Source organism: Physeter macrocephalus, chromosome 14 (assembly GCF_002837175.3).
Source record: "Physeter macrocephalus isolate SW-GA chromosome 14, ASM283717v5, whole genome shotgun sequence".
Taxonomy (NCBI): Eukaryota; Metazoa; Chordata; class Mammalia; order Artiodactyla; family Physeteridae; genus Physeter; species Physeter macrocephalus.
The window spans coordinates 70,438,743-70,451,872 of record NC_041227.1 but is presented as its reverse complement, the minus strand read 5'-3'; the positions used below and the strand labels follow the sequence as shown (position 1 = coordinate 70,451,872).

At 46.9% G+C, this 13,130-nt stretch overlaps 1 protein-coding gene across 1 annotated transcript in view; it reads left to right on the top strand.

The window, feature by feature from the left end:
* Nucleotides 1-2,854, top strand: part of LOC114483933 (autism susceptibility gene 2 protein-like) — an 833,326-nt gene extending 830,472 nt beyond the window's left edge. Inside the window, exon 5 of the mRNA XM_028499471.2 lies at nucleotides 2,420-2,854. Coding sequence (XP_028355272.1) covers nucleotides 2,420-2,593 — 174 coding nt within the window. The 3' untranslated portion in view covers nucleotides 2,594-2,854. The remainder of the gene's footprint in view (nucleotides 1-2,419) is intronic.
* Nucleotides 2,855-13,130: the final 10,276 nt, after the last annotated feature.

Here is a 13,130-nt window from a genome sequence, read left to right as displayed (position 1 = left end):
CTCTCTTGTTGCAGAGCACAGGCTCCAGACGCGCAGGCTCAGTAGTTGTGGCTCACGGGCCCAGTTGCTCCACGGCATGTGGGATCTTCCCAGACCAGGGCTCGAACCCGTGTCCCCTGCATCGGCAGGCGGACTCTCAACCACTGCGCCACCAGGGAAGCCCTGTACTTCAGCTTTTGGCCTCATTTTTGCAAGATGGCTGCCACAGATCTGGACATCACATCCTCATGCAGTGATGTTCAGAGGAAAGAGGCAGTGCTTCCTGCTTTTCTCCTTTTTTTTGAGGAGAAAGGGGTTTTCCAGAACCTTCAGCAGACATTTCCTCAAGTCCCAAAAGTGGGTCTTACGGCCACCCTTAGCTGCAAGGAAAGTTGGGAAAGAGAGAATATCCGGCTTTTTCAATCTCGAAATGTCAGGAGAAGGTACAGACTAGGGAGAAGGGGGTTGTGAATGGCTGTGGGTGTGTAGCCAGCAGTGGCTGCCATATAAGCAAATTTATTTCCTGTTTCTGTTCATAGCTACATCAACTCCCTTGTCCAGGTGGCCACACTAAAAAACCTTGGCATCGTCGTAAACTCATCCCTCTTACTTGCTTCCCACATCCATGTATTATCAAGCCCTGTTGGTTCTCCCCTCAGAATTGCTCTGCCATCTGTTCTGCCCTTTCTCAAGCCGTGCACCATGCTGGTCTAGACACTGTAAGGGTTGCCAACCCGGCCTCCCCGTGACCTGGGCCTTTCCCCACGGCACACCATCTCTCCTCCACCCCACGGAAGATTCATCCTCATGGAGTAGGTTTATCTCTGATCATGTCACACTGGGAACCTCGACTGTGAAACTGAAAGCTGCTCAGGGACCAGTCCTGTGTCTTGACTGAATGTCTGAGCAGCTTGCGGCGCTAATCAAGGACTGCTGCGTGAACGAATGGATGTATTTACATGCTGCGTATTTACTCTGACAGAACACACCCGCCTTTTAAAAATCAAATACTGGAAACAGCCGGTGTGAAAAGTGGTTTGGGGGCTATCTGCCCGGGGCCTTGAATGCCACTTGAAGGAGTTTAAACTTCATCCTCAAGAGGAAGTGTCCTGGGATGGTGAGGGGGCAAGCTGTAGACTCACATTTGGTTTGAGTTCAAGTTTAGTTTTATGATTGCTGCATACTCTCGTAACTCCCGCAAGTTACGTAACCTCTCTGTGCTTTAGTTGTCTCGCTTGTGAAGTGGGGACGGTAAGACTCACTTTGTAGGATCTGTGGAAGACTACATAAAATAATTGAGGTAAAATGCTTAGCATGGTATATAGCACATAGTAAAAACTCAAAAATGTTAGTTATTATTACAGAACTTGCTTCTCTGTTAAAATCATTTAGGTCTCAGTCTATTAAACTCTATTAACTAATATTAAGCCTGTTAATTCCATGAGAGCAGAATCTTTGATTCCATTTTCATTAAAGCCTGTCATAAGGCTTAAGCTTTCAACACATATTATCGGAAAAATTAATTTGTCATCTTAATGACAATCTCACCCAACATCATCTTCTTTGAAAAATAAGGAAATAAGCTTAGCTGGGTGGACATACTTGGCCCAAAGATAACAAAACTAGGAAGAGTAGAGAGAGGACCTAAAAAAGAAAAAAAAAATCAAATATTAGATAACAAAGCACTCTCGGTTTTTAATAAAATTTGTGTTATTTTTTTTTCCTTTACTTCTAATGAGGAACCCAAAGCTTTGAGTTAACTATCGTTCTCTGGTCTTCTGAAACCGAGGTCAACAGTTGGAATTTGGAATCTGTTAGATACGGTGTGAGTCTCCTGCCCTAAAACTTTTTTTTTCTATTTTGCCCATATCATTGATTTGTTACCCTGACCTCTTGTTCTTGGCATGTTTTTAATAGAGAATATTCCCTCTTTCCTCTGGGCGATCACAAGTGGTGAGCCTTGCTGAATGTGTTCTGTTTCTTTCAAAGCCCAGATGAGAGAATGAAGTGCCCAAAGGTTTACCTCTTTTCCTCTAGAAAGGCACCAGGAGAGAGAGAGAGAGAGAGCACTCCATTCACATTAGCTGAAGGTAGAACATCTCCATTAAGAAATTGATTTTGCTCTGAATCCCGTTGAATAATCTTGATTTACCTTAATCTCATGGCCCGGTTGGCTCCGCCGTGCACAGGGGGCGCTCACTGGTGTGACCAACTGACCACAGAACGAGCCTCGGAGCACCGGCATCAGATGAATTCAACAGAACAACTTCTCGGCGTTTTGCTTCTGTTTCTGTGTACAGCACTTGAGCCGAAGAAACTTTTTACCTCAGACAACGTTTCCTATTTCCTTTACTTGTCTTGCTTTTTTTTTTTTCTGTAGCAATAGCAAAAACGTACTCGATTTTTGCACTAACGCTTCTTCTCTTGTCTTCCTTTTCAGTGTGACAGCGATAGTGACCAGGAAGAGAAGGTAAGCCCCCCTTCACCCCCCACTGTGGGCATGGTGCCCAAGCACCATGGACACCGCGCCTCCCTCACAGCCTCAGGGCGGGCGTGCCAGCTGCATGTTGACAGCGCCTCTCTTCTGCAGAGACAGGCTTTATTCACACAGTGACATTGCCTGTGATAAGAAATAACATTGAATTTGTGAGCCCCGCTTTTTAAAAATAAGCCCTTTAATGTTGCGTATATGTGACACTATGTTTTCACTTTATAGAAGCTTTTAAAAGAGGAAGTTGTTTATTTTAATAGCCATCTGATTTGTCTTGTTTTATCCTTGCATTATCCTGCATTTCTGCATTATCCTGCATTTCTTTTACTGACCCATATGCTTCTTCCTGCTTTTCTGTACATATTGGCCCTCTTGATAAAAATGTTAATCGTTTGTTTCTAGGAGTGTCTTCATAGGGGGAGAGGTGGGCCGGGGCTGTCAGGTGGGAACCACTCTCTTCTCGTCCAGGTGGATGGTCGGGGGGAGGGCACTTCTTCCAGCAGGTACCTGCTCTGTTTCAAGGCTGATGGCCACCAGCCTCTTTGTATCCAGCTCAACACGGATCAAGAAAAGGAGCTCGATTTGAGGGCTTCCGGAAGATAGGATCACAACCTGGTAAAGTGAACGTTCTGCTGCCTGAGGCAAACGGATTGTTTGTCTGTTTGGTCTTTCTTTCTAGCTGTCCCAACCCCCCAGCCAAATTTCTTTGCAATTTTATTCCCACTCTATGTATTTTGAAAAGAGTTACCGGAATACCGTGGTTTCTATATGGCTTGGCACCAAGAGGAAGGTACCAGTCCTCCCGTCCCCAGTTTCTGGATCTGTCCTGCACAGCTGGCTTTGCTGAGCCCTGTTCTCTGACTCTCACCTCCTACGTGCTGGCGGATTTTACTCAGAATCCTGTGGTTGGTATTTGGTAGGATCTTTCGGTCAAGCCTGGACTTCGCCCTCCTTCTCCGCGGCCCGCCTCCAGGAGAGATCTAAAGGCTCTTGTTCTGCGCTGTCGTTAACGTGAATTCAGCATGTGTGGCCCGTTATAAAAGGCGAGACATCATCATTTGAGCAGGTCAGGCATATTCAGATGAAGACAAATGGTGCTTATTTGATTTCCTTAAAATCGGGAAATGAAAAAAGTGCTCTCTGGAGAAATCATGTTCTGCCTGACTTGGATGATAGACCAATGCGTGTCCCCCAGATAAGAGCAGGCTCTCGCCTTGAGGTTTTTATCTCTGAAGGACGGCTAGGACTGTCAGCTTGCTGACATGTGCATTATCCGTGTCATTTTAAACAAAGTGACCTACGGAAGGGTGCGCCGCGCCGTGACATGGTAATGGGCTGTTGGATGACAGTGAAAGTACACACTGGAAAGGGGGCTGTGGGTTATTCTTTTGTTTAGGTGACAAGTAGGAGCTTCCTTTCTCCAGCCCCCAGGAGTCCTAGCTCCCTGGAAGTCAGTCCCCCAGTGCCTCAGGCAGCCAATGGGTCGAGGGTGCCAGAGGCACATGGGGGGTTCAGCATTCAAGCAAGCTCGCTGGCCCCCAGAGCCGTCCAGGCCATATCCCACGGGACAGTAGTCATCTCGTTCCATCAGGCGTCGCAGGCATCCAGGGAGGGACTGGTACTTCTGGCCACTGCTGGAGACCTTTTACAGGTGATCGTTGATCTCACTTTCCAAGTGGGTGGCACTTCTCCAAGGAGAAGAGGCCCCTCGAGGTCTCACAGCCAAGCAGACCTTCTCTCCTTGAGAGGCAGTGTGACTTCAGGAGGTGTCCCAGTCTCCAGCAGTGGCAGAAGGTGGCAGGGACGTTCAGCTTTGCGTTCCACCTAGGTGCCTTGATGAGCAGTGTCAGCCGTGACCGCGCTTCCGAATGCCCCGGCAGCTGTACAGGTCCCGATGCCTGGACCGAGCCCCAGTCCAGCTGCCTCAGACTCTCTTCAGGTGTCTAGCACCCCTTGTCTAGATGATCACTAACTCTGGTAATGTCGAGAATTATCAGCGCCGCCTGTGGTCTTCAGAGGTGTCTGCTGGGATCTGAGCCCCCGAGTCTTTGCCGCCCAGGTTTTCGCTTCTGAGTGTGGGAAGCGGCAAAGCGCCGGCCCAGAGGAATGGGCAGTGGGGAGGTAGCCGGCACCCACGGCTCTGAGTTTGGGGGGATTTCGGGGCAGTGAAGGAGAATAAGATGTCCATAGGCCCGTCCGCGGGAGGGGTGATGACGGGGCACAGGGGCCGTTGGGAGTGGTCCTCTGACATGTGGGCCTTTCCTGCCTCGGCCACCCCAGTCGCTTTTCCTGTGGACTGTGGTGGCCCTGCAGATCCTCTTCTTCTTACTCGGGAGCTGCTTCACAGCGGCACTCACGTCATCTGTCCCTGCCCCGCCACCCGGCTCTCCTCCAGAGGGCTCCCGGCAGGAACAATCAAGACTCTGTAATTTCAGTCGTGCCTGCTTGGCCCTGTTACAGTTAGGCCTGTCAGGCTTCCCCTTTTGGACTGAGATTGTCTGGTGTTTATCATCCACTTTAACACTACCCTCCCAGACTTCTCCTCCGAGCCGGAGCCTGGGCCCCGGTCAGCCTCCCCTGTGCCGGGGCCTCTTGCCTGGGCCCCCCTCAGAGCCCCGGACTAACCTGGGCTGCTTTCATGTGCTGCTTGGAGGATTCGCATTCAAATCTGAATTGCTAGTGCTGGAAAAGATGCCACTCCGTGTCCTGGGATGCCTTCAGCAGCCCCGCCAGGGATGCTGTCGGAGGCAGAAGTGAGACTTGCAGGGACCCGCTGGGATTTCTCTCAGGAAGACCTGTCATTCTCTTACTCTGTGGGGATCTGCAGAGCTGGCCGTCTAAAGTTAGGGTACTGTATCTCACACAGCTGACTGCATTAGGGTAAACTCTGCTTTCCTCTGATATGAAGCTGTAATTTATAAAATGATGCCCTTACTAATTAACGTGGAAGGGTCTGCCAAAGGGGCTAGAAAAGCAGAGCTTTCCATAAATGCAGGAGGCATTCTCATACATGGAAGAGACTTGATGAGACACTGGGCAAAGCATCCCTTACCCTCCCCTCCCGGCCATGTGAATACATCTCACGTTAATGTCAGCGGACCTGGAGGACTTTTGTGAAGAGTAGAAATCGGGTGGAAGACTAGAGAAGGCTGGAAACACTGCGTCTTAGATGTGGGATTGTTCGCCTCTGCAGTTAGTGCAAAGAAAAGAGGCAGCACTCGACACCTTAATCACCCAAGTTAAGCAATTATTCCAGCCCCCACTGGAAATGAATTGGTATCATGAGGACAAAGAGGCAACGCACATACTTCCACATATTTGGCCTATGTTTTCTCTTGTTTCCTCTCTTTCTCTACCACTGGCAGCAGCCCATTGTGCTAGGAAACACCCCCTGTTTGGTTATGAAATCAATGTGGAGATGAAAAATAGTTCTCTTTCCATTTACCCGCTCCCTGTGTATTTTGTGGGCCACGTGACAGAGCTGGTTGGAAGGTGTAGTGGCCAGTGGTCAAGCACTTGGGCCTCCGAGTCTGATGGCCTGGGCTTGTTTCTGACTGTCCCTTACTGTTCTGGAGCCATGGACAAGCCTTGGTTCTCTCATCTGCCAAATGGGGGTAACAACAGCTCCACCTAGAGTTTTGTAGTAATGAAATTGGCTCGGTGCCTGATCCGCAGTAAGTGCTCTATAAATGTTAACTTTCACGAGTTTTCCTTGGAGCGGAGTGAGGGAGAATCGCCTGGGGAAGGAGGAAGGCTATCCTTCTCTTCCGAAAGCTCAGGATCTGCCAGAAAACCTGCCAGAGGATAAGAGGTGTGATTTTTTTCCCCACTGGAACCCGGGGCTCAGCCTTCATCCCCTAGGGCACTGCTTCCTGACACAAGCTGAACGGAAGTGTTGTGAAATTTGGAAGGGTCCCCAAACAATGATTTTTAAATTCCTTACCCCAAACACCAGGCTTTCCTTTGGGCGCAACCTGGAGTCAAGAGCAAGCATGCCGCCCTGGAGGGATCAGATGGTGATGAAGTGGGTTGTACAGCCCTCGTCCCACAAGCCAAACACTGTCAGTTCCCAGATACCCAGCACAGGAGAGAGGGTCTGATGCAGTCCATCTGGGGTGGGGGCCACAGCATCTGTATTTTTTTAAAAGCTTCCTGATAATTTTTATACAACTGGTTTTGAGCACTACTACCTTTTTGCAGATGTCAAAGCGAAGCATGTACTTTCCTCTGTTTAATGCTTCTAACACTTTGACAGCTCAAGAGAAAGTCCTGAAAGCTATAGAGGTGTTGTGTGTGTTCGCGCGCCCCACGTGCTTATGTTTGTAGATGTGTGGTGTCTACTGCATGCAGTACACACACACACACACACACACACACACACACACACACACAACCTCTTCATAGATATGAGCCGTTCTCCTGTTCCTCGTGAAGATTTTAACGCGACTCCTGATTGCAGTTTCCTGTCTCTGGGCTTTTAAGGATTGGAATGACCACCGGGAGAAGGTTGCTTGGTCCCCGTGACTTGCTCACCAGTACCCAGGACAGCCTGCTGGGACACTGGCTAACTGCAGATGCAGAGCCACAGAGTTCCCACGTCAGCTCCCTCTCCCTTAACATGCAAGCACTTTCTGGTGCATTCTGATTTTTTAATTCAAGCTAACTTTGTTGTGTTTGATCATTTTGTATTCACTTGTGTGTGAAGGGGGCAGTTTCTAAGAAAAGCAGCAAGAAAACCAACAGAGGCTTGTGTTCCTAATTCAACACAAACCACATGCCTAACTTGGCTCCTGAAGGACTGAGAAACTGCTGAGTTGTCAAACTGAAGACAGGGCATGCGGCTTGTGCTTATAGTGGAAGAGTCCCATCCCTCGATTGGCCACGTTTCACACTTGGTAAAAATTATGCACCCTCAGCAACATTCCACAAGCTCAGAAGGCCTTCATTGTTGCTTGTAGAACCCGCATCCTTGGTTTTGAAACAGGACATGTTCTGATCAGGAGACAGCTTAGAGATGCTGTCCTACACTGCAGATAGAGAAAGGAATTTTCTCCTCCCTTCCAGTTTCATAGCAGCAAAGCATACAACCATTGCCCAGGAGAAGAGTAGGGACCCAAGTTCTGGTCTTTATATCCCTAATGTTCGGTAATGTTCATTGTTTTGCAAAATTTGCATTTCCTTTTTTGGATACTCATCTCCCAATGGAGGGGATAAGTGAAACAACTTCAGAAAACTGGTACTCACACCTGAGTGCACCTCATATCAATCCCAGGATTTATCTTCTGGGCTCTCAACAAATTTCTTTTATAGTTTTATTTTCTCATAAGACACTTCTAAGCCATTTATCAATTTCCCACCTTATCTGGGAAATTTCTGCAATTCTTGGCTGAGTTTCAAGGGCTGTTTTGGACGTCTGAATCCCATGATGCCCGTCCGCTCGACCTCCGAGATTAGGTCTGGGTCAAAATGACGCTTTATTGTTCTTCCAACATCGCCATGTTTCCAGTTGGCTTAATTCCATCCTGTCCATCAAAAATTCCTATTGATACCATCCTTGGATTTAATTTCTATTGCATATTATTTTAAACCCTGTCATTAAGTTCTTCTCTTTGTCATATCACAGCGTTTTCATGCCAAACCAAAAACGGCTTCACTCACATTAATGTGTATGTAGAATATCTGTCCATTACAACCACGTCATACACCTGAAGAAGGCAGAAGTTTCATATATGTATATACATATATTTATTCATATAAATATATATAAATATATAAATATTCAGATTCTTTATTAAATATAAATCAATAAAATGAATACTTGAGTTATTGGAAATCGGTCAGACATCTTCAGCTAAACTTTTGTTCCTGAGAATGAATAGTGAGAGGAACAGGTTCTGGATGTTCCCTTGTTCTCATGGGTGGGTAACGGAGAAGGACACTCAGAAGACCTGGTTTATCATTTCTCACTAACCAAGTGTGTGGCCTTGGACAAATTACCTAATGTTGCTGAGCCTTAGTTTTGTCATCTATAAAATGGGGCTGGAGTCAATGATGTATCTTTGAATATCCTCATTTTCTATGTAGCTATTTACCTAGGCCCCAACAACACAGCAGACCCAGAGGGAGATGTACATGAGTATATTTCCTCTTTGCCGAGGTAGAAGGAAGATTATATAAAAAATTTCTCCATTCTTTCCCCTCTCTCAGATTCCTAACAGTGAATAAACATAGTGTGGACGGGTCCAGGCACATCTGTGTTGACTCTTTCAAGTAACTAAAGGAAACTTAACTATGGGCCTAATGTCTAAACAAAGGTCATTATCTGTTTGTTGATTCTTTCGTTTAGTCATTCACAACAACTCACTTATTTTTTTTTCGAGTACCTGCTGATGAACCAACATGGACTTGACAGAGTTGCTTGAGTCTGTTGGGTCTGGCACCATGCACTTGCCAGTAAGCAGCAGAGCAGTTAGTTTAATCTTATTCCTCAATTACCCAAATTAGTCAGGAGAGCATGGGAGCTAGTGAAGAACTAGTTGACATAGTATGTTTCAAGAACTCACTTGATTGGTGAGTTAATAATGAGTGTTGTTTGACCTATAAAAGGAATTCTTCTGGAAACATCCAGTATTGAATATATGATTCTACATTCCCAGAGAAAAGATCAGCTGCTTTCCCTTAGAATGAGCCATTGGCTTGGATTTTATGGCTCAGCTGAAAGGAATGTTGCAAAGCCAAGGAGGAATTAGGTGGAGGTGGTGGCTTTCAGCCTCACGAAATGGACCATGAATCCTGAGCCACCTGAGAGGGAGGTCCTAAGCAGAGGCGTTAGTACTGGTGACGCCTTTAACTGGCGGCTTGTCAGTAAGTATGGCCTGGGCTGCTCTTTGGTTGTCAGAAGAGTCTATCTTACTCTATATTTGGCTTGGAGAATGTTTGTCCTCAATAGAGATGTCTGAATTTCTTTTTGGTCGTGCACGTGTGTATTTGTGTGTGGGTGTGAGTGTCTCAGTTAATCCCCCCTTGGCAACTTCCAGATGGTAATATGTAATTATGGGTAATTACTCCTTGTAACTTTGCCATACCTAGCTATGATAAAGATAATAACATCTCTGTATTAGAATGCATTAGTAATTAGCCAAACTTTATACGTTCATAAATCCCCAAATTCAATACATGAATATTATTTCTTCTTCTTCTTCTTCTTTTTTTTTTTTTTTTTTTTCCCAAAGTTACAACTGGGAAGATCAAATTGGCCTACTTCTAGAGCTTTTCCCTATTGGTTCTCATGAGGATCATGTTGAGAAGTACTGGCTGTATACCTTCTAACCAGAGTAGCTTTCCCCATTGCTGTTCCAATCCCAGGTGTGGTTCATAGTCTGCCAATTATATGCATGTTTACTGAGACAGTGAAATGGAGCATTGGAAGTAAGGACTGACCAGGAACCCCTGGCGTGGGTGGTTGTGGTACCCAGGGCACTCAGTTTGGGCTTCCTCTTTCCTCGATGGGACCCTTAATGATTTTTCAACTCCCTAATTTCTTGGTAAAAACATGTGGATGCTACTCAGTTTTTAGGGGCAGCGAACAAATGTGATTATAGGATCAATGATAATAGCGAAATAATAAGATGAGACACGACATTGTAGAGAACACCGTGTTATTCAGAACACTTTTACATGTGCTGTTTTATCTGACCTGCTTGTTTATTGTGGGAATCTATGTGTATCCCTAGATACTCCACCGTTCATCATCCACGATGTGCCAAAGTCAATGATGGGTCCTTTCGAGGACTTCATCTCCTCAAGCACATGTCATTTTACAAATAAAGGAAATGAAACTTAAGAGCTGCTAGGTAATGGAGCTGAGATTAAGATTACTGTCTTAAGATTCCAGGCTCTGGGCTCTTTTTCCCTATATATGAGGATGAGTTGGAACATGCCCAGAGGTGCCATTTGAGAATCTTTGCTACCTTCCTGTCTGTGCCACACCGTCCTTGTGCTACAGGAAACCTGGATTGTATCTACCTGTCCACCCACAAACCCACCAGCTTCTAAAAATCCAAACGTGACGGTTGCTCGATAAACACTGGATAAATACAAGTTGGGTCCACTGACAACTCAGATGTACAAGCTCTTCTGAAATGTGATTTTTTTTTTTTTTTTTTAACGTGGGAAGCAGTTGTCCAAGGTAAGGAGGCAAGAGCTACAAGGTATATGTTTTTACTCGTACAGGTGAGTGGCAGTGTCAGCCTGTGGGCCGCCACGAGTGATGACAGGGAGGCTGTGCCAGCCCGCAGACAGGCCTGGGCCACGTTTGGTCAAGACCCTCGGTCTTCTTTTAGTGTCTATCTGAGTGTAAACACTTAATACCTTCTCAAATCATTGGCTCCTAGCAAGCACCCCACACCTCGTGTATGTCTGACACTTTAGTGGGTGCCCTGTAAATATTAGTTCTATATCTGGCGGTTGCTTTGTTGATTATCTGAGTCACAGAAAGGAAAAGGGTCTTGTCCCAGTCACCCAGGCGGGTGGGGAGGTACTGGACCTTCTGGTCCAGAGCCTCTTGCATCGCGTATGATCTCTCCAGACTGCTTTCTTCCTGTGACCAGCACAGAGGAGAAGGGTCATGGTATTACCGCAGCTCCTGAACTGCACCCCCAAAGCAATTTCACTCTGTATTGTTTGCTGCGTCAAGAACCCTCTTGCACACCCCTAGACTCTGACTCCCATCCCTGCAGAGGGTCTCTGGATCCATCGGGACCACAGGGCCTTTCCTTGTCTGATGGCAAATGCTGTTTGGGGTGTTCCTGCAGCCCAAATGGTGGTAAATACCCGAAGCGGCCATCTCTGTGTTAAGGATTATGTATTTGCCACTAAGGGGAGAGTATAGTGTTTATCGGCTAGAGTGCGTGCCGGCTGAGCTGATTACAGCACAGCGCTCTGTCAGCCAGTGATTTGTCCTGTCCTTTATCATCTGTGTCACTCAGCAGTGTGCTGGCAAAGGGAACGGATCACCCCCTTCCCTTTTTTTGTACCCATTTCGTGTAGAAAATTTGTATTTACTTTGGGAGTGTAATTTGTTCCTCATGGATAATGTGACCCTGAGCAGAGCTGGATCGTGGGTTAGTTGAAGTGATATTTTCCGCTAATGGTAGTCGTACATCATCGCTGTCAGCTCGGGTTAGGAGGCAAGCACATTACAGCTCCATTTTACCTCTGCAGGCGTCTGGGGTTATTTGCCATAACCGAGGATGACGTGACCACGCTACAGAGCGCATTAAAATTTTACTGCCTTCTCAGGCAAGTTCCCTGGCTCCAGGGTGTGCTTCAGGCGGGCGGTCTGACAGGGAGCCCAAGGGCCCTGGCTTCCTGCACAGACGTGCTGCGGGGCGGCTGTCTGAGCAGGGGCTGCTCTCCTCACGCCCTGAGAAGGGAGCCGGGCTGTAGGTGCGTGTCTCTGGACATCCCCAGCCGGCAGGTGACTGGCTGCCTTGTGCGTACAGGCAGGGGCTGAGCACGGTACCCCCTGCACCCTGTTCCCTCTCCTTGATGCCCAGCCCCCAGGCGTAGGTCGGCAGCAGCTCCTTCTCCGAGGAGAGCCCAGGGTAATATGCGCCAGGCCCCGCCGAGCCTTGGGCTGGTCGTTACTGTCCTTGTCTGCCTGTGATCAGACGAGAGGAAGGAAGCACGGGTCCTCGTATGACGGAATCCACGTCCTTCCACGCAGCCCGATGTTCTCATAAACCCAGTTAGAAACGTTGACCGGGACGTTGTACACATTATTGCATACGGTCTTCACACCAACCCACCAAAATACAGGCATGATCACCCCTTTTCACCTAGAAGGAAATGGAGGATCAAAGAGGTAGATCACCTAATATCCTAATGGTGGCAGAGGTGGGATTCTTACCTTTTATCCAGATCTCAATGACTTCAAATTTTAGGCTTCTAGTGTTGCAAGCTATATAGAGATAATAATAACTATTATTTAAATAGTGTGCGTGTGTGCTTTACGTGTATTGACTTGTGTAATCCACGCCACAGCCCTAATAGCTAGGTGCTGATGTTATCCCAGTTTCCAGATGAGGAAACTGAGTCACAGGGAGCTTACATAACGAGCCCAAAGTCTTGCATCAGTTGGTGGCAGAGCCAGGTTTTAAAGCCAGGTTGTCTGGCTTCCAAGGCAACACTCCTCACCACCAGGCTCTCCCTCTTGCCGCATTCCAACAAGCCTGAGGACTGACAGGAAAAGGCCAGGGAGAACAGTAATATGTTGGAATAAAAGGAAATGTTCAAACAGCATTTTATCCCTTTCGGTTGTAATTCCAGCATCCAACAAAATATTGCTCAAAAAAGATGTTCTGTGATGAGCTTTAATTAAGTAATAAGTCCCATTTGCAGTTAGTACATTACTTGCATGCAAATGGTGCTTCTAAGGTGCTTGAAAGGCATAGATTTTGTTAGGTTAACGGTAAGCAAAATGCCTCATTCTTTCATATTGCTTAGCATCCTTTTTCTTATTCTTATTGGAAAGGGTTAATAAACTTACATTGAATCGTGTCCTTAAAAGGACAGTTTAGGCTCGTCTCCCAGTAATGAGTGGGGTGCAGATCAGGGCCCACTCTGTCAGCCAGAGTAAAATCACCACAAATTCCATATC